The 27,632-nt window shown below is 39.3% G+C and overlaps 1 protein-coding gene across 2 annotated transcripts in view; it reads right to left on the reverse strand.

Annotated features, from left to right (window-relative positions):
• Nucleotides 1-27,632, reverse strand: part of LOC108443018 (mitogen-activated protein kinase kinase kinase kinase 5-like) — a 74,037-nt gene that overhangs the window by 27,602 nt on the left and 18,803 nt on the right. The window contains exons 3-19 of one of the 2 annotated variants that reach the window (XM_037546369.1): nt 20,927-21,017; nt 20,144-20,208; nt 17,144-17,199; nt 16,968-17,015; nt 15,802-15,844; nt 14,425-14,497; nt 12,772-12,903; nt 8,596-8,658; nt 8,295-8,376; nt 7,446-7,562; nt 5,386-5,467; nt 4,921-4,979; nt 4,215-4,279; nt 3,277-3,318; nt 2,687-2,707; nt 1,795-1,837; nt 1,268-1,436 (exon numbers count right to left, since the gene is read on the reverse strand). In XM_037546369.1, the coding sequence (XP_037402266.1) occupies nt 1,268-1,436; nt 1,795-1,837; nt 2,687-2,707; nt 3,277-3,318; nt 4,215-4,279; nt 4,921-4,979; nt 5,386-5,467; nt 7,446-7,562; nt 8,295-8,376; nt 8,596-8,658; nt 12,772-12,903; nt 14,425-14,497; nt 15,802-15,844; nt 16,968-17,015; nt 17,144-17,199; nt 20,144-20,208; nt 20,927-21,017 (1,251 nt within the window). Of the gene's footprint in view, nt 1-1,267; nt 1,437-1,794; nt 1,841-2,686; nt 2,708-3,276; nt 3,319-4,214; nt 4,280-4,920; nt 4,980-5,385; nt 5,468-7,445; nt 7,563-8,294; nt 8,377-8,595; nt 8,659-12,771; nt 12,904-14,424; nt 14,498-15,801; nt 15,845-16,967; nt 17,016-17,143; nt 17,200-20,143; nt 20,209-20,926; nt 21,018-27,632 lie in introns of both variants that reach the window. The other variant, XM_037546368.1, reaches the window with a different exon arrangement.

Raw genomic sequence — 27,632 nt, forward strand, 5'->3', positions numbered from 1 at the left:
CCCACCGTTCCCAGCAAACCCTCACTATACGTTTCGGTTTGCCTGGTCTGACCAGCATCTTCCCCCACCACCTGATCCAACTCACCACCAGGTGGTGATCAGTTGACAGCTCAGCTCTTCTCTTTACCCGAGTGTCCAAAACACATGGCCGCAAGTCCGATGACACGACTACAAAGTCAATCATTGAACTGCGGCCTAGGGTGTCCTGGTGCCATGTGCACTTATGGACATCCTTGTGTTCAAACATGGTGTTCGTTATGGACAAACTGTGGTTTCCACAGAAGTCCAAAAACTGAACACCACTCGGGTTCAGATCCAAGAGGCCATTCCTCCCAATCACACCCCTCCAAGTCTTACTGTCGTTGCCCATGTGAGCGTTGAAGTCCCCCAGTAGGACAATCAAGTCTCCAGGAGGAGCACTTTCAAGCATCCTTCCCAAGGACTCTAGGAAGGCTGGGTACTCTGAACTGCTGTTCGGTGCATAAGCACAGACAACAGTCAGGACCCGTTCCCCAACCCGAAGGCATAGGGAAGCTACCCTCTCGTCCACCAGGGAAAACCCCAACATACAGGTGCCGAGTCGAGGGGCTATGAGAAAGCCCACACCTCTCACCATGGGCAACTCCAGAAAAGAATAAAGTCCAGCCCCTCTCAAGGAGATTGGACCCAGAGCCCAAGCTGCGTGTTGAGGTGAGCCCGATTATATCTAGCCGGTATCTCTCAACCTCGCGCACCAACTCAGGCTCCTTCCCCGCCAGTGACGTAACGTTCCAATTTCCAAAAGCCAGTTTCAGCAACCGAGGATCAGAACACCAAGGCCCACGACTTCGGACACTGCCCGATCCACAATGCACCTAATATAATATTATTATTATTATTATTATTGCTGATGCTTTGGTTAACAGTATGGTTGGAATGGTCTAGCAACACTCTAGAAACACTCTGGAATACCACCTAGCAAGATCCTAGCAACCACTTGGGATGCCATAGCAACACCCTAGCAACCATCTGGCACAGCATAGAAACTGCCTAAAAACAGCCAAGCACACTGCCTAGCAAGCGCCTAGCAACACCATAGCAACCATTTGGGATACCATAGTGCAGCACCATTCTAATCTATTATTATTAATATTATTATTAGTAGTAGTAGTAGTAATAGTAGTAATAGAAGTAGTAGTATTAATAATATTTCTGATGCTTTGGTTGACAATATTAGTCCATGAAGAAAGGCAGTGATGTTTCTGTTACATGTTCTGTGCCGACTCACCTGAGTTGACGTTGCGGACGGACCGCGGACGCGGCACTGGCCGACTGTGTGTGTGTGTTCCGCTGGACGTTCTGAGCAGCGGAGCTGGAGCCAGAGCATAGAGACTAGGAGCTTTGCTGCGATCATCGTCTCCAGCCATGCTCTCCTCCGAACTGCTGCGGATCTTTGGCTGAACACACACACACACACACACACACACAAACACACACACACACACATGAAACATCAAAACCACCTGTTAACTGTCCCTATTACATCAAACTTCACTAAAGCTGTCAGGAGTGCAGAGTCCTGATAACTGAGAATGCAGATCAAACACAACTCTTCAGACATCCGTTTCCCTTCAGCAGCTCTGCGCACACGTCTGACTCTCAGTCAAGGATGGAGAAATGTATAAAACAATTGACTGTTTACATCTTAACAACTAAAACTAAGCTTTGGAGAAAATTTGAAAACTTGGTGTAGTTTCCCTTTAATTTGTAATCATGTTCATGCTGTAAATGATGTGACGGTGTGATCAGACTTACCTTTGGAGGAAGAGGAGGAGGAATATCACCAACAGGCAGTGTGCTACTGTAGAGAGAGAGAGGGAGTGAGAGGGAGTGAGACAAAATAGAGAGAGCAAAGAAAGGGGGGGGAGCGAGAGAGGAAAGAACGAGAGAGAGAGAGATAAAGGAGATGTGAGACAGAGCGAGAGAGACAGAAGAAAGAAAAGGATGGGGGAGAAAACAAAGAGAGGAAAGAAAAAGATAGAGGGGGAAGAAAAAGATGAGAAGTGAGAGAGAGAAAGAACAGAGGGAGAGAGAAGGAGAAAGACGGGAAAGGAAAGGAGAGTGTGGGGGAGACAGAGGAAGAGAGAGAGGGACAAAGAAGGATTATGAGGTAGAGAGAGGGAGGAGAAAGAGAGGAAAGAGAAGGAAATGGGCAGAGAGACAGAGAAATATACACAATTTTAAAAAATTATCGTGTTAACAGGAGTCGGTGTGTGTGTGAGAGAGAGAAAGGAGAGAGAAAGAGGGAGAGAGAGAGAGAAAGAAAGACAGAGAGAGGGAGACAGAGAGAGAGAAAGAAAGAGCAAGAGAGAGGAGAGGGAGAGAGATAAAGAGAGAGAGAGGAGAGAGAGAAAGAGAGGAAAGGGGGAGAGCGAGAGAGAGAAAGAGAGGAAAGGGAGAGAGAGAGATAGAGAGAAAGAAAGAGAGAGAGAGAGAGAGAGAGAGGGAGAGAAAGAAAGACAAAGAGAGAGGAGAGGGAGAGAGAGAGAGATAAAGAGAAAGAAAGAGAGAGGAGAGAGAGAAAGAGAGGAAAGGGGGAGAGCGAGAGAGAGAAAGAGAGGAAAGGGAGAGAGAGAGAAAGAGAGAAAGAAAGAAAGAGAGAGAGAGAGAGAGAGAGAGAGAGAGGTGGTTCAGGTTGAGGTCATACCTCGTGAAATGGCTGGCCGGTCTGTGAAAGGAAACAGAGAAATGAACCTGATTACAGTGAAAAGCTGTACGTGACGTTTATCGTCTGGAATAAACATCATTTACATCATTTTGACCAGCTGTACAGTTTGATTCGTTTGAATGAGATGTTTACTCTGTAGCGATGACCCCTCCTCCTCCTCGCTGACGTGTTTACATGCACTTAATAATCCGATCAGATTTCCAGGTCGGAGTATGGTATTAACATGACCATTTGAATAACCGAATAACTGCAGAAATCCGATTATGATCGGCTTATTGAGTGCATGTGAACATGTTCAGTGAAGTGACACACTTGTGGGAGGAGCTTGGACAGATTCGTAGTTTAGGTTAATGGCTCATACAGAGCCAAGTACATTCCCTCTTGCTCCAAATATGTAACATTTTTTCTTTGCATAGTTGTTTTCAAAATATCAGAGATCTTTTTCGTTTAAAAGAACACAATAACTGCTAGTGAAGAGCAACAGAAAGATCTTATGCAGTTAACTCTAAACAGCGTTCAGAGAAGATTTTTAGAGAAGATAAGAGTTTTAAAGCTGGGCCAACTCTTACATTTCCACATCGTCGTAGTCGTCGGAGTCTGTGCTGTCGTCTCTGTGAACAAGACAGTGCGTACTGTTATACGTTGGGGCTGTCAAAGTTAATACATTACTAATGCTAATAGCTAACAGCACTATTTCGCTCACTGAGAACTGTGGAAAAATCAATGAGCAGCAAACTGACATAAGCAGCAGCTTGGTGGAGCTTCAGTTCCCCTCCAATTCCCTGTATTATTCTCCATAATACGTGTGTGTGTGTGTGTGTGTATTTATGTATACATATATATTTACGTATTATGTATATATGATGTACATACACACACACACACACACACACACACACACACACACACACACACACAAATATATATATATATATATATATATATATATATATATATATATATATATATATATAAACGTATATATGTATACACTCTGACTGTATATGATGTTATTTGATATATTATGTACTTATATATCACTGTTGTTGGAAGAAACCTCATATCTTTATAATGGTAACTTTACAGGAGAAGGAAAAAACCTGCTTCGTTTTTAATGGAAGTCAATGGAACCAGAATTTTTTCAATGTCATTTTAGGCCGTTTCTTGAATCATCATGAAATTGACGTATAATGTAAAGAGCAAGAAGCATTTTCAATTATATCAAAAACTGAAAAACTACAAAAATGGAGATATGATGTTTTGTTCTGACAACAGCGGTATGTAATTAATATTATATATATGTTATGCAATATGTATATACTATTATATATAGTGTAATTAAGAAAAAAGAATTAGTCATTAATTTTCAGTTTTCTGTAGTTTGTCTGTCTGATTGTCACTAAATTTCAAGTTTGAATTCTCCTTCAGAGAACAAACCCCAGTCTGCTGCTTTGTTTCTGCTGAGCAAGAACGTCACTCGTTTTGTTTTTAGGACAGCTGCACTTACCTGACTGGGCCTTTGGGTGGGGTGTCTGGAGAGCCCACCCACTGACATTGAACTGTGGGCCGTAACTGTGCAAAGGAAAGAAATATGTGTCCAATATCGGTGTAAAAATCCATCAGAACATTCAAACTTTAAATACACAATCTAGCAAACTGTGATGCTTTATTATCCAGCTGAAAACTAGCCCCACCTTCACAATAAGAGTCCCTATCAGCATGACCCCGTAAATAAATGCAGAAGAGCCATAATACAAATTAACACACCAAAACCACACATGCTACACTATGGACAGGTGGGTAGACACAGTTGTGTGCAAAATTATTGGCACCCCGGTTATATTTCATATTGTTGTTGAGTGTAAAAAAGTGAACACACCACTACAGAGAACACACTTCTGCATATTGTAATACACAATCAATGGGGTTTTTTGCTGAATTCAATGTATTGGGGGAAAAATGTGGCTTGTGCAAAAGTTGCAGCATGGTTTATATTTTATATTTTATTTTTCCTCAGTACGTTTAATTCAGCAAAGAAATGGTAATTGTGTATTACAAATTGTAAACGTATGTCTCTGTAGAGGATGGGTTTACCGAGTTTCTCTTAGAAAATCAACCAAAAATGAATGAATTCACTAATTAACTGGGGATGTTAAAATGTTTGAATATGACTGTATATAAAATTATTCAAAGACACAAGTACACACGCTCACCGTCCCGTCTGACAATTCCTGTCTTCGGCTCACTGGTCTCTGTGTGTAGATCTGATCCACTGAAACAGAGGAAACATGGTTACAAATGACAGAGAGAGAGAGAGAGAGAGAGAGAGAGAGAGGTGAGAGAGAGAGAGAGAGAGAAAGAGAGAGGTGAGAGAGAGAGAGAAAGAGAGAGAGAAGGGTGAGAGATAGAAAGAGAGAAGGGTGAGAGAGAGAGAGAGAGAGAGAGAGAGGGAGAGAGAAAGAGAGAGAGAGAGGTGAGAGAGAGAGAGAGAGAGAGAGAAAGAGAGAGGTGAGAGAGAGAGAGAGAGAAGGGTGAGAGATAGAAAGAGAAGGGTGAGAGAGAGAGAGAGAGAGAGAGAGAGAGAGAAGGGTGAGAGCGAGGGAGAGAGAGAAGGGTGAGAGCGAGGGAGAGAGAGAAGGGTGAGAGAGAGGGAGAGAAAGAGAGAGATAAACTCTTACGGCTGATGTCAGAGTTGGTCCTCTCGGCCTGATTGTGTCTGTTTATTGAGTGAATTCGTCTGAGAGAGTTTGGCACCGTCATCTGTGAGATTATAACAGTTATAGGAATTAATTATATATTACATTAATTACATACAACTACAGTCTTTAAAAACAGGGTTCTTTTACTAAAGGCAGCGGTTCTACATAGAATCACTCTGAGAACCGTTTGCCTGCTTAAATAGTCCTTTGCATGGTGAAATGTTCTTCAGATTAATGTGTTCATTGTTCTATATAGAACCCTTGAACCCTTGAAGAACCATGTGTAGAGCATGACGGTCAGGCTGGCTGTACAACTGGCTATAAAACTTTTATGCAACTAAATAAAACTATATTGCACTTATACAGTGTAACTAGTACAGTGTAATAGTACAGCGCCCTGCAACTCAGCCACAACAGTTGCATGCATCACAACTTCGTGAAACAACCAATCAGTACAACAGTAATGAATCACAACGATCAAAATACGAGCTGCTAAATGCGCTACTAGAGTACACAAACCATGTACTTGAGTTAGAGACCCCAAAGGTAAAATATTACTCAAAGTAGAAGTTCCTCCCTTTAGACCTCCACTCGAGTAAAAGCACTAAAGTATTTACCTTCAAATGTACTTAAGTATAAAGTAAAAGTACTAAAAGAGTAATTCTGGCTCTGATGTCCTGTTATCATTTTTATAACCAGACTGGCTTCATGAACTCATTTCAGGTGAAAGTCCTCCAGCGTCTCTCTTGGTAAACCCGTCTTTTAATAGAACGTCATTAATTAGTGAGGCTGACGTCTATTAAAATGATCATAAGCACAAAACACTGAAGGTAAACAGTTTCCATCAGGGAGAACCGAGTGGCTCTGAAATCACTTTTACACACAAGCAAAGTTTCAGTTTCAGATTTATTTACAACTTAGTTCCAAGTTTAAGTTTAATAAAAACTGGCTTTAAACTCAGGATCACAGATGAGCTCCTTTACTATGTTGATCTGTAGGCGTCTGTTCATAAACATAAACCAGCCCAAACTAATTTACTATAAAATGAAATGGTGTTTGTAGAAATTCAGAAAAAAGCTGCGTCAGTCTCGACTGCATATGTGGACATATTTCTATATTGTGCTCTATTTACACAAAGTTAGGTTAGTTCATCATTTATGTTGAACAGACTCTCCCAAAATTTTACGCTGCTGCGCTGACGTTGAACCGTGTGCTGCACTCTGTCGGTATGACCAACAGGTCAAAACCAGCTCTAAACAGAGTGACCGCTGTGCCCTGATTGGTGCTCTGGCTTTGCGCTTCTTTCGTTTTGACATGTTACGTTTTTATACACACAGAAACCAAAAGGAACGACAGATTCCTCAAAATGTAGCGGAGGAAAAAGTCGGATATTAGACTCTGAAATGTAGTGAAGTGAAAGGAAAAAGTCGCCCAGAACGGAGAAACTTCAGTACAGATACACCAAAAAATACTTAAGTACAGAAACTAATTACATTTACTCAGTTACTCAGTTACTGTCCACCACTGAGTAATTGTATATGTATCGCCAGCAACTTTGATTGTTGTGGAATTGCTTTGTGTAACTGTCAAGTTGCAGGCAACTCACACGCATCATGCAACTAGTTGTATGATAGTTTCACCCTGTAAAGTCAGCCGAATCATTTGAATAAATGACTCAACAACAAAATCAGCTGTACACAATGTTCCCCTGATCCATAATCAACCAAGACATGTTTGGTGGTCTATTTTTGTAGAAATGGACAAGCGTGTGGATGAAATTCAGGCTTTAAAGGTGGCAGCTGCTTCTGCTTTTAGCTACAGTCTTAGAAACGTCATAATAAAGTTTATTAACTTAATAACTCAACACAGTTTGAGGCCAGTGTGTCATCATGTAGACATGCAGTTTGCACAGTGCTAACTGGTTTTACTCGTTAGCTACATGTGCCCCATAGCACCAGCTCTAAGGATTCCAAATCCAGGCCACTGGTTCTGGACACTGAAGTGAGGGTCATTTTAGACGTAAAGAGTGTGGAGGATACCTCTATGTCTTCATCATCTGGTTGTAAACATTCTTTCAGTTTCTCAGGATGCCGTAGTTTGTCCAGGAGTTCGAGGGTCAACTCCTGCCTCAAACATGGCTGGGTCACAAATAGGTGCTAATGGAGAGAGAGAGAGAGAGAGAGAGAGAGAGAGAGAGGTAAGGCCTTTGGCTATCGTTCGCTCCAAACTACACCCTGCTTAGCTGAACACACTGTGTTTTGCCAGCACATTGTGAAAAGTTTAAACTTAAAACTTTGGGATGTTGCTTGATGAGAATGAATCAGGCAAAGAATTACAGGGCCTTTAAGGCTGATATATATATAAATTAGCTCCTTTCTGACTGGCTGTCTTGTATTGCGCCTCGTTCAAAAAGCTATCCAAGATTAAACACTCCTTATAACTTCAGCGTGAGTGGGCGGAGCTTGACTGCTGTTGGTTGATTTATGTATATCACGGTTGTTGGAACAAAATCTCCAAAACGGTAACTTTACAGGAGAAGGAAAAAACCTACTTTACTTTTTATGTAAGTCAGTGGAACCAGAAGTTTTCCCAAGTCATTCTGGGACGCTTATTATGCCAAAAACTGAAAAATGGATGACTGGATTCCTTAAATTGTACATGAACAGCATTTTCTTTAGAACTTTATCAGTGTTTAGATACGAGATCAACTCTTTTAGTTTAAAAAAAGTTTGAAAATGTTGGTTTTCCGTAATATCGGCCATTTGAATTTGGACAGCTGGTTAATTTATTATGCCATATAGTTTTACACATTATCATAGTTAGAAATATCAAGTTTTATTTGGGTTTGGACCCAAATTTCACCCAAATTTTGGTGTGGGTGCACTCACTGAGAGCATCTTCTTGGCGCTTGGTCTCTTTTTGGGGTTCCTGATGAGCATCGACTTCACGAAGTTATAAAACATGGTAGACCTGAAAAACACAAACATGCACATTACATATTAACATATCAACTAATTGCATTGTTAGCATTTATATTGACTCTGATGTTGCTTAATAACCCTAACCTTAACCTTAACTTTCCATTTCTATTAAACAAAGCCTTCTAAACCTGTAAAGAACATTCAAATGTGAATGTTCACTGAAGTGTCACTGAAGGCTTATGATGTTATAATAAAGGAAACCACTCACCACTTGGATTTGTCTTTGAGTTTTGGAGGCTGGTAGCCACTCTTAGACATTAGAAACAGCACCCTATAACAGCACAGCACAGCACAGTGACCAAATTTATACTCAGTTATGCATACAAACACAAACATTTAACACAGCACAGCACAGTTAACATCTACACCAAAATTTACACGTAATTACATCAGCAGAGTTGATATATAAACCAAATTTACACCCCATTAAGCATACAAACACAATCATTTAACACAACGCAGCACAGTTAACATCTACACCAAAATGTATACTTAATTACATCAGTACAGATAAAATATAAACAAAATTTACACCCCATTAAGCATACGAACACAAACATGTAACACAACACAGCACAGTTAACAGTCTATACCAAATTTATACCCAGTTATGCATTCAGACACAAGCATTTAACACAACTTAGCACAGTTAACAGTCTACACCAGATTTATGCTCAATTATGCATACAAGCCCAAACATTTAACACAACACAGCGCAGTTAACATCTACACCAAATTTATGCTCAATTATGCATTCAAACACAAACATTTAACACAACACAGCACAGTTAACATCTACACCAAATGTTCTGCTCAATTATGCATTCAAACACAAACATTTAACACAACACAGCACAGTTAACATATACACCACATGTCAAATTATGCATACAAACCCAAAATATTTAACACAATACAACACAGTTAACATATACAGCAAATGTATACTGACTTAGGCAAACATTTAACACAACACAGCACAGTTAACTTCTGCACCAAATTTGTACCTAATTGTGCAACAATTTAACACAACACAGCACAGTTAAAATCTACAATTTATACTTAACTGCATCAGCACAGTTAACATATAAACCAAATCCACCTGTAACGGTGCTACCTCCAAAAGAAGAGCCACCGGGATTTACGTACGGCCAAATTGGCGCTATGGGCGTGGGTGTGGATACGAGGAGGCGAGACTCCAAGTTCAAGTGCACATGTGCTTATTTTATTACACACAAAAACTAAAGAAAAACTGAATCAAACAGAAATAAAACGAAAGATAAACTTGAGGCTTCACTACAAGGCTAATCCTCATCACACAGGTTATTCCCTAGCTGTTACAAGCAGCTAACAGCATCACATTAAACCACTCCTCCCACAGGTAGCTGAGAAGACCCAGCTGAAAGAACACCGAGCGTTCTTATCGTCGAAGCCCCGCCCCGACTAAACTAATAACTTGCTCGAAGGGACAATGTTCCAGGGCTCTAATTTACATACACACACAAGCATATATACACACCCATCTATACAGCTACTGACTAGTCGTGACTCATATATACATATTACTGGTAAGTATTCATTAATTAACTAATTAATTCCTTTGCAGGTTTTCCCCCTTTAGAACACTGAGGCCTCTCCCTCCCTGAAGGTGGATCCACCCAACAGGGACAAGAAGCCTCGGTCCCCTTTACCTCCCATTTGTCCTCATCCCTTTCTACACAGGACATCAAGGTAGGTACATACAACATTACACAGATATTCCTATTAATCTCAGTGATGGGCATACACTGCACCATCACACCACCCAATTTTGCATTTAAACACAAACATTTAACACAACGCAGCACAGTTAACATCACATTTACACCCAATTATGCATAAAAAACACATACATTTTACACAACGTAGCACATTTAACATCTACCCCAAACTTATACCAAATTATGCAAATATTTAACACAACACAGCTCAGTTAATATCACCAAACTTATGCTGAGTTATGCATACAAACATAGGCAGCACAGTTAATATCTACGCCAAATTTACACCCAATTATGTCCACAAACACAAATATTTTCACTGTACGGGCTCACACTGTCTTTAATCCCATATAATCTACTGCTTATCTGATCTATTTTATTCAAATTTATTGTCATCATTAAGGCTTTAACATAGCAGTATCAATTAACGTAGCTACTGATTTGCAACTAATGCTAAAGCTTCAAGGACATGATATGATGTGTTACATTGATGTAGCCAAATCAAAGTATTGTTTTGGTTCCATATTTCTTTTTTATTTACACTGTTTAACACTGGATCGTTTGATGTAGAAAAAAATGTGTTTTAATTAAAGTCAATAAATTAATAATTCATTTTCTAAGCCGCTTCTCCTTCAGGGTCACGGGGGGTGCTGGAGCCCATCCTAGCAGTCATAGGGCGGAAGGCAGGGTACACCCTGGACAAGTCGCCAGTCCTTCACAGGGCAGACAGAGACACACACACACACAGGGGCAATGTAGCATGTCCAATTGTATGTCTTTGGGAGGAATTGTATGTCTGTGGGAGGAAACCGGAGAACCCGGAGGAAACCCACGCAGACACGGGGAGAACATTCAAGCTCCACACAGAGAGAACCCTGGTCGCCCAGCCGGGGAATCAAACCCGGGCCCTCCTTGCTGTGAGGTGACAGCGCTACCCACCGCGCCATGGTGCCGCACATGTAAATGAATAGCTGTGCTCACACTCGCGGACCACTGATGTTCCTGCCTTCGCTTGAAAGTGAAAGCTGATCATAGATCAGTTCTGCTGGGCTCTTTTGAGTGACTGAATTTAGGTCATTGTTCCACTGTGTACGTACAGTGTGAGGTCAGATGTTGGTGGGCGCGATTGTGTCTGGAACAAAATAAAACAAACGTTTCTGTGTGTGTGTGTGTGTGTGTGTGTGTGTGTTGGTCTCCTTTACACACATGTATGACATCACTATGTGGGAGGCTGGGGAAAGACGCTGCGTGAGTGTGTGTTAGTGTGTGTGTGTGTGTGTGTGTGTGCAGTGATGTAGTGACGTAGTGACGTATAGGTGCGTGGTGTTCACAGAAGTTCAACCAAGTTCAACCATGCATGCTTAAATGGTTCTTTGCATGGTGAAGTGGTTCTCAGGTTTGTTGTATATTGTTCTATATGGAACCTTTTTGAAAATTGTTCTAAATAGTACATTCTATTGTTACAAGCCTGACCTGATAGTGATGGCAGAACCCTTTTTGGTGCTATATGGAACCATGTACACAGCTCATTAACAGTTAATGGACATCCACACTTATAAATGGGTTCTTTAGTAAAGTTCAAGGGCACTTCAGTAAAGGAAATGGTTTGATTTAGAACCACAAGTTCTATATAGAATATTCAAATTCTAAAATAAATGGGTCTTCAAGGGTTCTGGAATTAAAGGAATGGTTGGATTTAGAACCATGAGTTCTTTTCAGAATCATTTCATGTTTAAATGGTTCTTTGCCTGGTGAAGTGGTTCTTGTATCTGCTGTATATTGTTCTATACAGAACACTTCAGGTGCTATACAGAACCCTTTTTGGGTTATGAACAGAGCCCATTAAAAGTCCAAAGACCCCTACAGTCTTAAAAATAGTTCTTCAAGGGTTCTTTAGTTGAGGAATGGTTCAATTTAGAATCACAAGTTCTGCTCAGAACCATTTCATGTTTAAGTGATTCTTTGCATGGTGAAGTGGTTCATGTATTTGCTGTATATTGTTCTATACAGAACCTTTTTGAAAATAGTTCTTAATAGCACCTTATATCATTACCATCTTGACATGGTAACACTAGCAGAACCCTTTTTGGTGCTATATAGAATCATATACAACACATTCTCCATCAATTTTGAAGAACCATTTCACCATGCAAGGAACTATTTAAGCATGCAAATGTTTCTTGGATTGTATGTGGTTCTGTATAGAACCATTGTCTTTACTAAAGAACCATCTTTTTAAGAATGTAGCTAATTATGTGATGTAAATCCAAGGTTATAGCTAAATAACAGTAACTCTAGACCTTTTCTCCTGAAAATGGTTCTATATAGGACCAAAAAGGGTTCTGCTATTGCTGCAATGTCAAGCTTGTATCAGGAGAAGAACCCTTTTTAGTGCTATATAGAACCGCTTTCAGAAATTTGCTATATAGAACTTGTACAACACGTTCTCCATCAAATTGAAGAGGCATTTTGTGATGCAAAACTTTTAAGCATGCAAATAATTTGTTGAGTGCTTGTGGTTCTATATAGAACAGCTCCCTTTAGAACCATCTTTTTTAAGAGCGTGTGGTGACTCTGAGTGTGGGAGTGTGGGGAAAGGTGCGGGAGTGTGTGCTTGCCGTTACCTCAGTGGGTGGACGTCAAACAGTGGGGGCTGCAGTTCCGCCAGCTCTATGGCTGTAATCCCTACAGACCAGATGTCGCACAGCTCATTGTAGCCCCCCTTTATCTCCACCGCTGCCACCTCGGGCGCCATCCTGCACAGTAAACCAAACATATGAAGAACATGGAATTATCAGACTGATAAATAGGCACCTTACATTATTAATCCAAACAATTAATAGTGACTACAATAACTCTAAACCCTAAATTTCGCCGAAGTACTAAATCAAGGGTATATTTTACATGAAAAGTTTTGTTTTTTCAAAATTCATTCAAAGAGCGTATTTACATGCACTTCAGTAATCAGATAATGGGGAAACTCCGGGTCTACATGAGACAGACTGTAATCAGACTTCGCTTATTTCCACATGCACTGAGAAATCTGATTACTGAAATAAAATCCAGCCTCTTTATCAGATTTCTTAATCTGATTTCTAGATCAGAGTGTAGTGACCACTTGAATAATCAGCAGAACTCTGCAGAAATCTGATTATGATTGGATTATTGAGTGCATGTATGCAAACTCATAGTTAGGCACCCACCTCACAATTTGTACAGTACTGTTCGAAAGTCTTAGGTACCCAGGACACATTTTCAAGATGTAATTATTTGTGTAGTTTGTGTTTATTTGCTGAGAAAAGTGTTACTATTTGAATAAACAAAATGTATAGAATGTTAATTAATAATGAATTCTTGTTACTTTTCATTGTTTTTCTGTTTATTTGAATTATGAATATGACTTTATTCTAATGTATATTGTGATAAACTCACTGCTGAGGTAAACTGTTTGAAAATTTGCTTAGATGCCTAAAACTTTCACACAGTACTGTATATGCCTTAGAAATTAATTTCAAGAATATAGATCAAATTATCTTTAAGATTATGAAAAATATGGAACTTTGGTACTGTATGTATATTTTATACTGAAGCATTTCTAACTCCTGTTAGAAAACTCAAACATGTAAATTGTATTAGGGCTGCTCGATTGTGGCAAAAATCATAATTGCGATTATTTTGGTCAATAATGAGATCACGGTTATTTAGCACGATTACTCGTAGACTTTCATACATTTATTTAACTTTTTTTTTTAATTCTCTTTAACAGTGAATTTCCTTGAATTTGAAATAAAATTCAACTGAAAAGCAAATTTAAATAAAAACAAATGAAAATTAAATAGATATTTAAAGAAATTATATAAAAATAATCAATAAAAATAAATAAGATCAAGCATGTTGTTGTGCCGGAAACTACTAACCATAAATAAAAATTGGAGATAAAAATAAATTTGGTCGCAATAACTTTGGGCGTTTAGGGAGGGAAAATTTCTACCCCAAAATGAGAGCATGGCTGGGAAACAGAATGCAGCAATAACTGTTTTATCTCGATTATATTGTTTTCATGATCATTGAAAATTAAAATTGTCAATGAAACTTAAATATGATTAAGCATCCTGCCCTATATTGTATGTGTGCTGCAGACTGAGCTTGTCTGAGCTCAGTGGGATTTTGTCTGTTGAAATGAGTGCCGTAAACAAGCCTGTATGCAGGACACAGAGAGAAAGTTAGCTGAAAGTCCTGAAATAGCTTAGCGTTTTGCCGTCCTCGCTCGACCTTACCAATATGGAGTCCCGATGAAGGACATCCGGCGTGCAAATGTGGCTGTTATCTGCGCTGAGATTCCAAAATCGGCTGAAAATGATAGAAGAGAGTGATCAGAGAGAGAGAATGAAGAGGAAAAGTCACATTCATGTATCATTCCTGTAATGCAACCCAGGCATTAAATGGCATTTGCTATTTTTTAATTAAAGTCCTAGCCAAGACAGATGGTGCTTTCTATTACTGTTTTGTTTTGAGGGGCCAAAACCAGTCAGAAAACATTTGACCTGGTGATGCTTCCTATGAATCCTGTATTCATAGTGTGTTATGAATGCGATTATAAGGCATTTTATGGCACATGTAGCACTGCTCAATACCTGCCATAAGCTTGAATTATTGCTCTCTATATAAAAGTTGTTATGCATGTAATTTTTATGAAATGGATGGGTTTTTTTTTTTATATGAAACCTAAATAATTTTTCTGAAAAATTGTGTATTTTTTCATATTTATAGTTGGCTGAAGTTTCACAAAAGCAATACGCCACTTGAGGTCATGCATTACTGCGATTTTATCACAGGGAAGGGAGTTTTACTCTGCTCCGCATTGTGCCTAACAACACCCTTCCCTGTGGTAAAATCAGAGAAAGGCATGGCCTCTCGTGGCTTCTTTATAAGCTTATACTTTGCAAGTATTATGCATTCCATATGACACCATTTATAAATCAGTACGAATATACGATCTGTTGAACATTGATTGGAATATAGAGTTCTGAAACATTCTCTAATTTCCTTAAGTAGGTTATTAGTAGGTTATCTATCACGTACATGATCAATCACGACCCTGCAACATACATTTTGCTGCATACTTCATGCTTTACTGTCATTTTTACATGCATTACTACACACACTACTACTCTACTATCACTTCCAGTTCTTGCTTACTCTGGTTCCTCAAATATTCGGTTCTTTCTTCTGTCTCGTCTTCAGGTCAGAGGCTCAGCTGTTATGGTTAAACTCTTATCTGAAGCTATCTGTCCAAGGCTGGAGAATGTAACAGGTACTGATGGGCTGACAGGGTAACTGATAATAATCTAATAGTCAAGCTGAGAAAAGTAACTTTCCTAAGAGGGTATTTCACAACTGCTGCTGGAGACAAAAGACAGGCATGTGCAGAAGTGTGTTCTCAGTGGAGGATGTGTTCACTTATTTACAGTTAGAAAATCAACAACAGCATGCAATTTGGCCAAGTTTGCACAAGCTTTTCCGTACGACTGTATATTATAATAGCTTATTTTTAGAAGTGTTTTCATAGATTTTTTATGTTTCGTAATCCATCCACTCAAAATGCTTTTTTCTTCCATGTCTTGTTGAGGCAAACATGACCAGGCAACACTCACCTAACTTAACTTCACCCTGGTCATTCAAGAGAATGTTGGCACCCTAAAAAAAACACACTTTTAAAAACTGAGACATTGCAATTTTCATTTTCACAGCAAATATCAAAAATCAATGAAAACTAGAAAAGTGCATTTCCTGAAGAAAATGCAGGGATTGTGCAGCATAAGCTTGCTAAGATGTTGCAAGGTGGTTGCCAGGGTATCCCAAGTGGTTGCTAGGGTGTTGCTAGATGGTTGCTATGGTAACTCATTTGGTTGAAAAGGTGTTTCTAGGTGGTTGCTATGGTATCCCATTTGGTTAAAAAGGTGTTTCTAGGTGGTTGCTATGGTCTCCTTTTTGGTTGAAAAGGTGTGGCTCTGTGGTTGCTATGGTATCCCACATAGATGCTTGGGCTTTACTAAGTGATTGCTAAGGTGTCCCAATTGGTCACTAGGGTGTTGCTAGACAGTTGCTATGATATGCCAGATGGTTGATAGGAAGTTGGAAGTATTCTCAGGGGTTGTAAAGCTGTTGCTAGGCTGTTGCTACAGTAACCCAGATGGTTGCTATCGTGTTACTGGGTGGTTGCTATGGTATCCCATTTGGTTGAAAAGGGGATGTTTTGTGGTTGCTATGGTATCCCACATAGATACTTGGGCTTTACTAAGTGATTGTTATGGTATTTCAGTTGGTTGTGAGGGTGTTGCTAGGTGGTTACTTTGGTATTTCAGGTGGTTGCTAGGATGTTGCTAGGTTGTTGCAGCCATTTCCCAGGTGGTTGCCCAGGGGTTGGTAGGTTGTTGTTATGGTACCCCAGGTGGTTGCTAAGGAGTTGCTAGGTGGTTGCACATGGTTAAGAAGGTGTTTCTAATGGGCCTGTATCATTGTTTTTTAAGCTGGGTGGACAAAATTTTGCCTCCACTTCATTCCTATGTGAAAACATTTTGTCATGTAACAATGGGTGTATAAAATAAACATAAACCATTACAAATATGATGAGCAGACCCCTTTAATGAAAGCGAAAGCTTCATATTTTAAACTTTCAGTCCATTCAGGAGAAAATGTGGAGAAATGTGGTGCAATAAAAAAATGAAACACAACAAAAATAAAAGTAGTAGTAATAAGATTGACAAGATTTTTTTATGATGGTGACAGAATGTAAAATTCATACTTAAGTGCCAGTTACCTTGATGTCTCTGTGTATCTTCTTCTGACCATGGAGATAATCCAACCCCTGTTAAAAAGAGAGAGATCAGCCAGTGCTGGACTCAGGTCTCGTTTAGCATTTCATACCTTAATGAAAACAGTTCTTGTATTATAGTAAAAAGCTTTTTGCATGTGCATAGAAGCCTGTGATCTCACCTGGAGCATCTCTCGACACACATATGCGATCTGCAGCTCTGTGAGAGGGCCCGTCACTGAGAGGGGAACAGACAGAGAGGGTTTAAATAAAAAAATAAAAAAAATTTACATTGACAGTTTAGCAAAACATCAAATTCCCACAGTTTATCCCACATGGAGTTGACCAGCCAAGGCATGTTTGGTATTTGAAATTTGATTCTTTAGTTCTGAAATTTATTTAAGCCCTATTTGTTTCAAGGGTGTATATGAATTAAATTGAAAACAAAATAAAAATTATTTTCCAATTAAAATGAGCTATTTTTAAATTGAAGTCATACATTGTAGTCTTATACATGCTACATTCCTAAAATAGATGGTTCTTCAAGGATTCTTTAGTGATGGACAATGGTTCTTATAGAACCATGAGTTATATTAGAACCATTTCATACTTAAATTATTCTTTGCATGGTGAGATGGTTCTATGTATAACCTCTTTGAAAATGTTTCTATATTTTCAAGAAGAGATCTACTGTTAGAACATCAAGAGCTTCACCAGACTTTTTTTAAACAGTGAAGCTTATCTCCACACTGCTGTGCTTTTGAGAAACTGCTCTAGCTGTGCTAACCACACTTTTTTAAACAGTGAAGCTTATCTCCACACCGCTGTGCTTTTGAGAAACTGTGCTAACTGTGCTAACCATACTTTCTTAAACAGTGAAGCTTATCTCCACACCGCTGTGCTTTTGAGAACCTGTGCTAGCTGTGCTAACCACACTTTTTTAAACAGTGAAGCTTATCTCCACACCGCTGTACTTTTGAGAAACTGTGCTAACTGTGCTAACCATAATTTTTTAACAGTGAAACTTATCTCCACACCGCTGTGCTTTTGAGGACCTGTGCTAACTGTGCTAACCATACTTTCTTAAACAGTGAAACTTATCTACACACCGCTGTGCTTTTGAGAAACTGTGCTAACATTAGTTCTGGCTGGTTTAGCCCAAAACACTGTATTTGACCTAAGTATTCAAACTGCCCCAATTTTCATTCACACATACAGTTCATTCTCAAAAAGAAAGGATCTATATAGAACTATCTACAGTGCATTCTTTATTAATCTAAAGAACCAGTTCACCATGCAAAGAACCAAGAAAGCATGTAAACTGTTCTATATAGAACGGTTCTAAATAAAACCGCTGCTGTTACTAAATACCACCAAGCCATCTTTATTAAGAGTATAGGATAAGCTGAAATGTATGTCGCTGTTGTTGGAAGAAAACCTCTTATCTCCAAAATGGGATCTTTACAGGAGAAGGATAAAAACCTACTTTACTTTTAATGGAAGTCAATGGAACCAGAATTTTTAAAAGTGAAGCTAATCTACACACCGCTGTGCTTTTCAGAAATTGTGCTAACATTGTTTGTGGTTTCCGGTTGTTTTAGCCCAAGACACTGTTTGACCTAAATATTCAATCTGCCCCAATTTTCATTCACACGCACTTCATTTTTAAAATCAGTGGTTCTTCAAAGGGTTCTTTAGTGAAGGCAATGGTTCTGTCATGGAACCCTGAGTTCTATATAGAACCATTTCATACTTCAGATTGATAGAGAATGTGTTGTATATGGTTTTATGTAAAAAGATGGTTCTTCAAGGGTTGCTTGATAAGTTTCTTAATAAAGACAGTGATTCCATTTAGAAACATGAGTTCTATTTCTTGCTTAGAACAATTTTCAGATAAATAGAGAATACAGTATGTTGTATATGGTTCTATATAGCTCCTTTTTCAAAATGGTTCTACGTGGCACCAAAAGCACTGTAAAGCTTCACTCTTAAAAATATGCTGCTTCAATTTCCTTTTAGTAAAAGCAATGGTTCTATTTAGATTCTTGAGTTGTATGTAGAAGCATTTCATACTAAATGGTTCTTTGCATGGTGAAACGGTTCTTCAGATTGATGGGGATTGTGTGTGTACATAGTTCTACATAGAACCTTTTTGAAAACGGTCTTATATACCACCAAAAAGTATTCTTCTTTTATATCAAGCTCGACATTGGAACAGTAGCGGAACCCTTTTTGGTGCAATTTAGAAGCTTTTTCAAAAAGGTTCTATATAGAACCATATATGGTGCATTCTCCATCAATTTGAAGAATGATTTCACCATGCAAAGGACCATTTAAGCATGCAGAATGTTCTTTAAGTGTTCATGGTACTATATATAACCATTTTCTTTATTAAAGAACCCTTAAAGAACCATCTTTTTTTTAGAGTGTACTGTCACAAGATTGACATTGTAACATAAGCAGAAGCCTTTATGGTGCCATATAGAAACATTCCCAAAAAGGTTCAATCTGAAGAACCAGTTCACCATGCAAGGAACCAGGTAAGCATGTAAACTGTTCTATATAGAACAAACAGTTCTAAATAAAACCACTGCTATTATTAAAGAACCACCAAGCCTTCTTTGTTGTGAGTGTACGTTAAACTGAAGTTTTGTATATGTTATAATTCTCAGATCATAATTTTATGTGACCTCTACTGTACAGAATAATTCCTACTGTAATAAATATATAATTATTCATTCAAAACACAGGCACCATAGATATAACAGACCTTATATAAAAAAAGTGTTCTAGCTATGAAAGTTTAGAAATTCTAGCCTTTTAGAAATTCTACAGCCAAAGAACGCATCATTTACTGAATGTCTTAATCCCAAAAGACTGTTTTTTAACTCTATTAGTCGCTGTTGGGCTGCAGGATCTAGTGTTTAAACTCCTACGTAGTGCACTATGTAAGGAGAAGGGGTTTGAGATTCAGCCCCAGTATGAAAAGAGAGGCAATGAAAAATTTGTTTAACAATAAGCCACTTGAGGCCGTATGCTACAGTGGTTTTCTCAAGGTGAAAGAGGCTTTACTTTTCTTTGAGTCATGCCTAACAACACCCTTCCCCGTGGTACAATTGCAGTAACACAGAGCCTCTTGTGGTTTATTGCTTTATTTACCTGACACCATCAGCATCACTCACCATGGTAGATGTCCTGTAGGGATCCTCCTCCGCAGTACTCCATACAGATCCACAGTTTATTTGCCCTGCATGATGTAAACAAATACACATTTATTTCATTATTTGTTCACTCAGCCGTCTACATATAACACCTGCTTCATAAACCAGCAACCTGCAAAAACAAATGATGGAGCCCAAAACTTAATTGCATTTGCTTTGACAAGTTAACGCGTTCATTTACAGGCAGTTACCTTGAGAGCTTTGAGGCTCACACTTTAGCATTAGCTAGAAAACAGTCACAAGGTTAGACTGTCCTGTTGAAAAAGATCATAGAAACCATTGAAAATGTTTTTTGGTTCCTGGTAGTGTCCAGTAGTTTAGATCTGACAGGTCAAGATTAGATTTTAGTTAGGATGTTTGTGATACTGTTTTCTTATCTTGTGTTAATGATCAGATTATGAAGTTAGAAACTGTTATTCTGTAATAGCTACTGTGAGTAAATCAGTCTGTACTGAAGTCGTTATGAAGACTAAACAGATCAGCTTTCAGAATTAAGAAGTTCCTGTAATATGGGTCCTGGTTCTTTTTTCTGCAGGGTAGTGATAGTAAGCTTATGAACATTAGTAAGGTGGACTAGGAAAATGCTGTGTTTAACGTAAATTGCGTCCAAAAATATGCGGTGAATATTCATAGCATGCCTTCATTAACATTCAAAATATGATGTCTGATAAATACATTACAAGGTACTGTGCTAGATAATGTTCTAAAGGCAGCAAATCAAGCCCCCTTCGTCCCTCCTCTGACCTGATGTAGCTGCCATAATAGGCCACAATGTTGCTGTGCTTGCAACTCTTCACCATCACGATTTCCTGCTGGATCACTGAGAAATCGTCCTCTGTGAGGAGACAGACAAACAAGAGACAGCCGGTAAGAGGACAGAGGATCCATGAGATTTTTACCATAACTTCTATATAGAACCATTTGAATGCTTTAATGGTTCTTTGGATGGTGAAACATTTCTTCAGATAGATGCAGAACATGCTGTACATGGTTGTTTATGTTTACACTTGGGGTAAAATGGGTTCCGCTATGTCAAACTTATAACAGTATATTCTTTAACAAGATGGTTCTTCAAGTGTTCTTTAATAAGGAAAATATATAGAACCTTGAAAACTTTGCATGATTAGCACCAAACAGCACTCTGCAGCTGTTACAAGTATTGTTTCTTCAAGGCTTCTTTAGTAAACACAGTGGTTCCATATAGCCCCGCAAACACTCAAAGAACCCTTTACATGGTTAAAGAGATCTTTGCATCGTGAAAGAGTTCTTCAGATTAAGGGAGAATGTGCTTCAGATTAAGGGAGGGGTGTACTTTGTGTACTTCTGGTGCCGGTCCCAAGCCCGGATAAATGGTGAGGGTTGCGTCAGGAAGGGCATCCGGCGTAAAACTTGTGGCAAAACTATCATGCGGATCACAAATATGATCGTTCGAGGCCCGGATTAACAACGACCGCCTCCAGTGCTGTTGATCAGCAGGGTACCGGTGGAAATTGGACTACTGTAGGTCAAAGGCCATCAAAGAGGAGAGGAGGAAGGCAGGTTAGAAGGCAGCGAGAGAGAAGGAAAGGCAGGAGTGTGGAGGTTAGAGTAGGGACTCTGAACATAGGGACAATGACTGGTAAAGACAGAGAGCTTACAGACATGATGGAGAGAAGGAAGGTAGATATTCTGTGTGTCCAGGAGACCAAATGGAAAGGAAGCAAGGCCAGGAACATTGGAGGTGGATTCAAACTGTTCTATCATGGTGTAGAGAGGAAGAGAAATGGAGTAGGGATAATCCTAAAGGAACAGCTTGTGAAAGGTGTTCTGGATGTAAAGAGAGTGTCAGACAGGATCATGAGCCTGAAGTTGGAGGTTGATGGTGTAATTTTGAATGTGGTCAGTTGATATGCAAGACAGGTTGGTTGTCAGTTAGAGGAGAAAGAGGAATTTTGGAGTAAGATGGATGAAGTGGTAGATGGTGTACCTAGAGAGGAGAGATTAGTGATTGGTGCAGACTTCAATGGACATGTTGGTGAAGGGAACAGAGGGGATCAAGAGGTGCTGGGTATGTATGGTGTGAAAGACAGAAATGCGGAAGGTCAGATGGTTGTAGATTTTGCAAAGAGAATGGAAATGGCTTCCTTTCAAAAGAGGGAAGAACACGGGGTGACATACAAGAGTGGAGGGAGATGCACACAGGTGGATTATATCCTCAGTTTGGTTTCATGCCCAGAAAGAGTACCACAGATGCAATTTTTGCGTTGAGAGTGTTGGTAGAGAAGTACAGAGAAGGTCAGAAGGAGCTACATTGTATCTTTGTGGATCTAGAGAAGGCATATGATAGGGTGCCAAGAGAGGAACTGTGGTACTATATGAGGAAGTCAGGTGTAGCTGAAAAGTATGTTAGGGTGGTGCAGGACATGTTTGAGGATAGTGAGACAGTGGTGAGATGTGCAGTTGGAGTGACAAATGGTTTCAAGGTGAAGGTAGGGTTACATCAGGGATCAGCTTTGAGCCCCTTCTTGTTTGCAATGGTGATGGAAAGGTTGACAGATGAGGTCAGGCAGGAGGCTCCATGTGGTGAGAGTAGAGAGCAGGTAGAAGAGAATCTGGAGAGGTGGAGGTTTGCACTGGAGAGGAGAGGAATGAAGGTCAGTAGAGACAAGACGGAATACATGTGTGTGAATGAGAGGGAGGCAGGTGGAAAGGTGAAGATGCAAGGAGTAGAGGTCGTAAAGGTGGATGACTTCAAATATCTTGGGTCAACCATCCAGAGCAATGGACAGTGTAGAAAAGAGGTGAAGAAGAGGGTGCAGGGAGGATGGAGTGGGTGGAGACAGATGTCAGGGCTGATGTGTGACAGAAGGATAACAGCAAGAGTGAAAGGGAAGGTTTACAAGACAGTAGTGCGTCCTGCTATGATGTATGGTTTGGAGACTGTGGCTCTGTCTAGAAGACAGGAGGCTGAGCTGGAGGTGGCGGAGATGAAGATGCTGAGATTTTCGTTGGGAGTGACAAGGATGGACAAGATTAGAAATGAGCAGATCAGAGGGACAGTGAAGGTGGAGCAGTTTGGAGATAAAGCCAGAGAGGCCAGGTTGAGATGGTTTGGACATGTGTTGAGGAGGAATAGTGGATATATTGGTCAAAGAATGTTGGAGATGGAGCTGCCGGGCAGAAGGAGAAGAGGTAGACCTCAGAGAAGGTTTATGGATGTAGTGAAGGTGGACATGGAGATGGTTGGTGTAAAAGTAGAGGAGGCAGTGGATAGGGCAAGATGGAATCAGATGATCCGCTGTGGCGACCCCTAAAGGGAGCAGCCCAAAGAAGAAGAAGAAGTGCTGTAGATGGTACTATGTAGAACCGCAATCACTTAAAGAACCCTTTCCATGATTAAAGGGTTCTTTGCATCATGAAAGCGTTCTTCAGATTGAGGGAGAATGTGCTGTAGATGGTCTTTATAGAACCACAAACACTCAAAGAACCCTTTCCATGATTAAAGGGTTCTTTGCATCTTGAAAGTGTTCTTCAGATTGATGGAGAATGTGCTATAGATGGTTCTATATAGAACCGCAAACACTCAAAGAACCCTTTTCATGGTTAAAGGGTTCTTTGCGTCATGATAGCGTTCTTCAGATTGAGGGAGAGTGTGCTGTAGACGGTTCTATATAGAACATTTGTGAAAAAGGCTCAATATAGCACCGAAAAAGGTTCTTCAATTCTAAAACACATGATGACGATAGCTGAAACTTTTTTGGTGCTATATAGAACCATTTACAACACATTCTCCATCAATCTGAAGAATGGTTTCACCATGCAAAGAACCATATCAGCATGAAATGGTTCTGTGTAGAACTCTACACTGCCCATGTTTGTCCATGTTTGCAGATTAGCGTGTCCAGTAGAGATGATAACCCCTGTGGTTTGAGGTGAATGTGAGTTAGCACAGCGCTAACCGGTGCAGTATAAGCTTCCATTACCCGTTAGCCACATTAGCCTCTTAGCTCCACGCTCCGATGACCAACTACACTCTTAAAAAAATATGGTTCCTGTTGGGTTCTTTAGTAAAGAAAGTGATTCTATACAGAACCATGAACACTCAAAAAAAAATCTTTTTGCATCATGAAATGGTTCTTAAAGATGTACTGTAAATGGTTCCATGTAGAACCTTTTTGAAAATGGCACTAAAAAGTGGTTATGTTAAGCTTGTAACATTAGAAGAACCCCTTTGGGTGCTATATAGAACCCTTTTCAAAAATGTTCTAAATATAGAACCATGTGCAGCACATTCTCCATCAATCTGAAGAACATTTTTCTTGAAGAACCATCTTTTTTTAAGAGTCTCGGTCCCATGCCTAGCCATTAGCCCAAATTCTTGTGGTTTTTCAAGGGTTATTTATTGAAGAAAATGGTTCTGTAGGGAAATATGAATACTTAAAGCACCCTTTGCATGATTAAAGGGTTCTTAAGAATGTGCTGGGTAAAAAGGTTTCTACTATGGTCGCTATGTTAAACTTGTAACAATAGAAGAACCCTTTTGGGTGCTATATAGAACTCTTTTCAAAAAGGTTCTATATATAGAACCATGTGCAGCATATTCTCCATTAATCTGAAGAACGCTTTCATGGGTTCTTTGAGTATTCATGGGTCTATATAGAACCATTTGCTTTAAAGAAGGACCCTTGAAGAACCATCTTTTTAAGAGTGTAGGACCAACTTCTAGCCTTAACCCTACACACCTAAAAAAGATGGTTCTTCAGTGGTCCTTTAACAAGGAAAATGTTTATATAAGGAACTATGAGCACTCATAGAAAACTTTGCATGATTTAATGGTTCTTTGCATCGTGAATGTGTTCTTCAGATTAATGGAGAATGTCCTAAAAATTATTCTATATAGAACCTTTTTGATGTCAAGCTTGTAATAATAGCAGAATCCTTTTTGGTGCTAGATAAAACCCTGTTCAAAAAGGTTCTATATATAGAATAATCTACAGCACATTCTCCATTAATCTGAAGAACCCTTTTATGGGTTCTTTGAGTATCCAGGTTTCTATATAGAATAATTTTCTATACTAAAGAACCCTTGAAGAACCATTGTTTTTTAAAGGTGTAGGTCCCATGCCTAGCCAGAACCCCACATTCTTAAAAAGGTGGTTCTTCAAGGGCTCTTTATTGAAGAAAATGGTTCTATATGGAACTATGAACACTTAAAGCACCCTTTGCATTATTAAAGGGTTCTTTACATCATGAAAGCATTCTTAAGAATGTACTGGGCAAAAAGGGTTCTATGGTTGTGATGTCAAGCTTGTAACAAAAGAAGGACCCCTTTCGGTCTAGTACCCTTTTCAAAGAGCTTCTATATAGAACCATCTTCCACACATTCTGTATCAATCTGAAAAACCCTTTTATAGGTTCTTTGACTATTCATGGTTCTACATAGAACCACTTTCTTTGGTAAAGAATCCTTGAAGAACCACATTTTTTGGTCCCACCACAAGCCATTCAAGGGCTATTTAGTAAAGGGAATGGTTCTGTTTAGAACCATGAGTTCTAACGATGATGACCATGATGCAAAGAGTTCTTTGAATGTCCATAGTTCTTTATAGAACCATTTTCTTTACTAAAGAACACTTGAGGATCCATCTTTTTGAAGTGTGTATATGTTGGGGTGAGGGGGAAAAGAGTGCTACTCTACAACCAGATCGGGTTCTATCTGTACTGATCTTAGTTAAGAAGTACGTGAATGATAAAGCTGGTCCAGAAACAGGAACCGTACTCTGAGAGGTTTCATGTATGACTCCCGATCAGGTGTCGAGAACCTCATAAGCCATTTTCTGCCACTGACCACACATGTGCTCCGAGTGCCGCTGTTTCCGATCTGTTTTGAGTGGACTCAACATTCAGGGCAGCCACGCAAAAATCAGAGTTCTAGATCTAGATCAGCATTTTACATCTGGGATGATTGACAAATAAGTGAGCTGGTTTACTGAAAGTAGCACAAAGACCATACTGAAGCACGAGCGAACGAGTATCGGTTTGAGAACTCTCTCTCTCACAGTTACGGTGACCTCAACACTTTTGGGGAAATCAGGCCCAGATAAAGGCTCAACAACAATCAGCTCAGCAGAAAGATGGACTGATAGCTAAAGACAGCGGGTAACCCAAAGTGTTCTGTGCACTCAAGCCAATTATCAAGAACCAAAAAATAAAACAAGTCATGACAAACAACACTGATTTCATTCTCTGTATTGTATTTTCTTATTATTACATTCCAAAAAGCTGAACTTTAGGCAAAAGGGGTTCTGGGTAGGACTGAAAAAGGGTGGATCCCTTTTTTGCTGCTATATAGAACCGTTTTTTAAAAAGATGCTATATAAAACCACACACAACACTTTCTTTGTCAATCAGGAGAACCGTTTCGCCGTGTAAAGAACAATGGAAGCATGAAACAGAACTCAAGGGGGTTTTAGTTAAGAGAATGGTTTATCTAGAGCCGTGAGTTCTATATAGAACTATTTTATGCTTCTTCAGATTGGTGGAGAATGTTTTGAACTTCTATATAGCACCAAAATGGGATCTGGTATTGTTTCGTTTGTAATGACAGAAGAACCCTTTTTGGTGCTGTATAGAACCATTTTTGAAAAAAATGTATGTAGAACCACATACAGCACCTTCTTTATAGTCTGAAGAACCGTTTCGCCATGTAAACAACAATGTATGTAGAACCACATACAGCACCTTCTTTATAGTCTGAAGAACCATTTTGCCATGTTAACAACAATGTAAGCATGAAACAGAACTCATGGTTCTGAACAGAACCATTCCCTTTACTAAAGAACCCATGAAGAACCATCTTTTGTCTCAGAGTGTAGGCTTCACCCCTGTCTGTAACCCTACATTCTTAAAAACGATGGTTCTTCAAGGGGGCTTTAGTTAAGAGAAAGTGTATGAGTTCTACATAGAACCATTTCAGGCTTCTCCAGATTGGTGGAGAACATTTTGAACTTTTTTGAAAATGGTTCTATATAGCACCAAAAAGGGTTCTGCTATTGTGTTGATGTCAAGTTTGTAATGACTGAAGAACCCTTTTTGGTGCTATAGAACCATTTTCAAAAAGGTTCTATACAGAAGCGTACATAACACATTCAGTCCAAAGAACCATTTCACCATGAAAAGAACCATTTAGTCATGAAATAGAACTTGTGATACTAAAGAGTACCATTCCTTTTTTTAAAGAACCCTTGAAGAACCATCTTCATTCATAAAAGTGTAACCACCTGTAACTTTTCCAGTGAGTGCTGTGAGTAGTTCGTCAGATTGATGGAAAATGTGCTGTGGATGGTTCTACCTAGAGCATTTTTTGAAAGGTTTTTTATATAGAACCAAAAGGAGTTCTTTTAGTGTTTCAATTTTGACTTCATAACAATAAAGAACCCTTTTGGGTGCTAAACGGAACCCTTTATTTTAA

Source organism: Pygocentrus nattereri, chromosome 17 (genome assembly GCF_015220715.1).
Source record: "Pygocentrus nattereri isolate fPygNat1 chromosome 17, fPygNat1.pri, whole genome shotgun sequence".
In the NCBI taxonomy this organism is placed as follows: domain Eukaryota; kingdom Metazoa; phylum Chordata; class Actinopteri; order Characiformes; family Serrasalmidae; genus Pygocentrus; species Pygocentrus nattereri.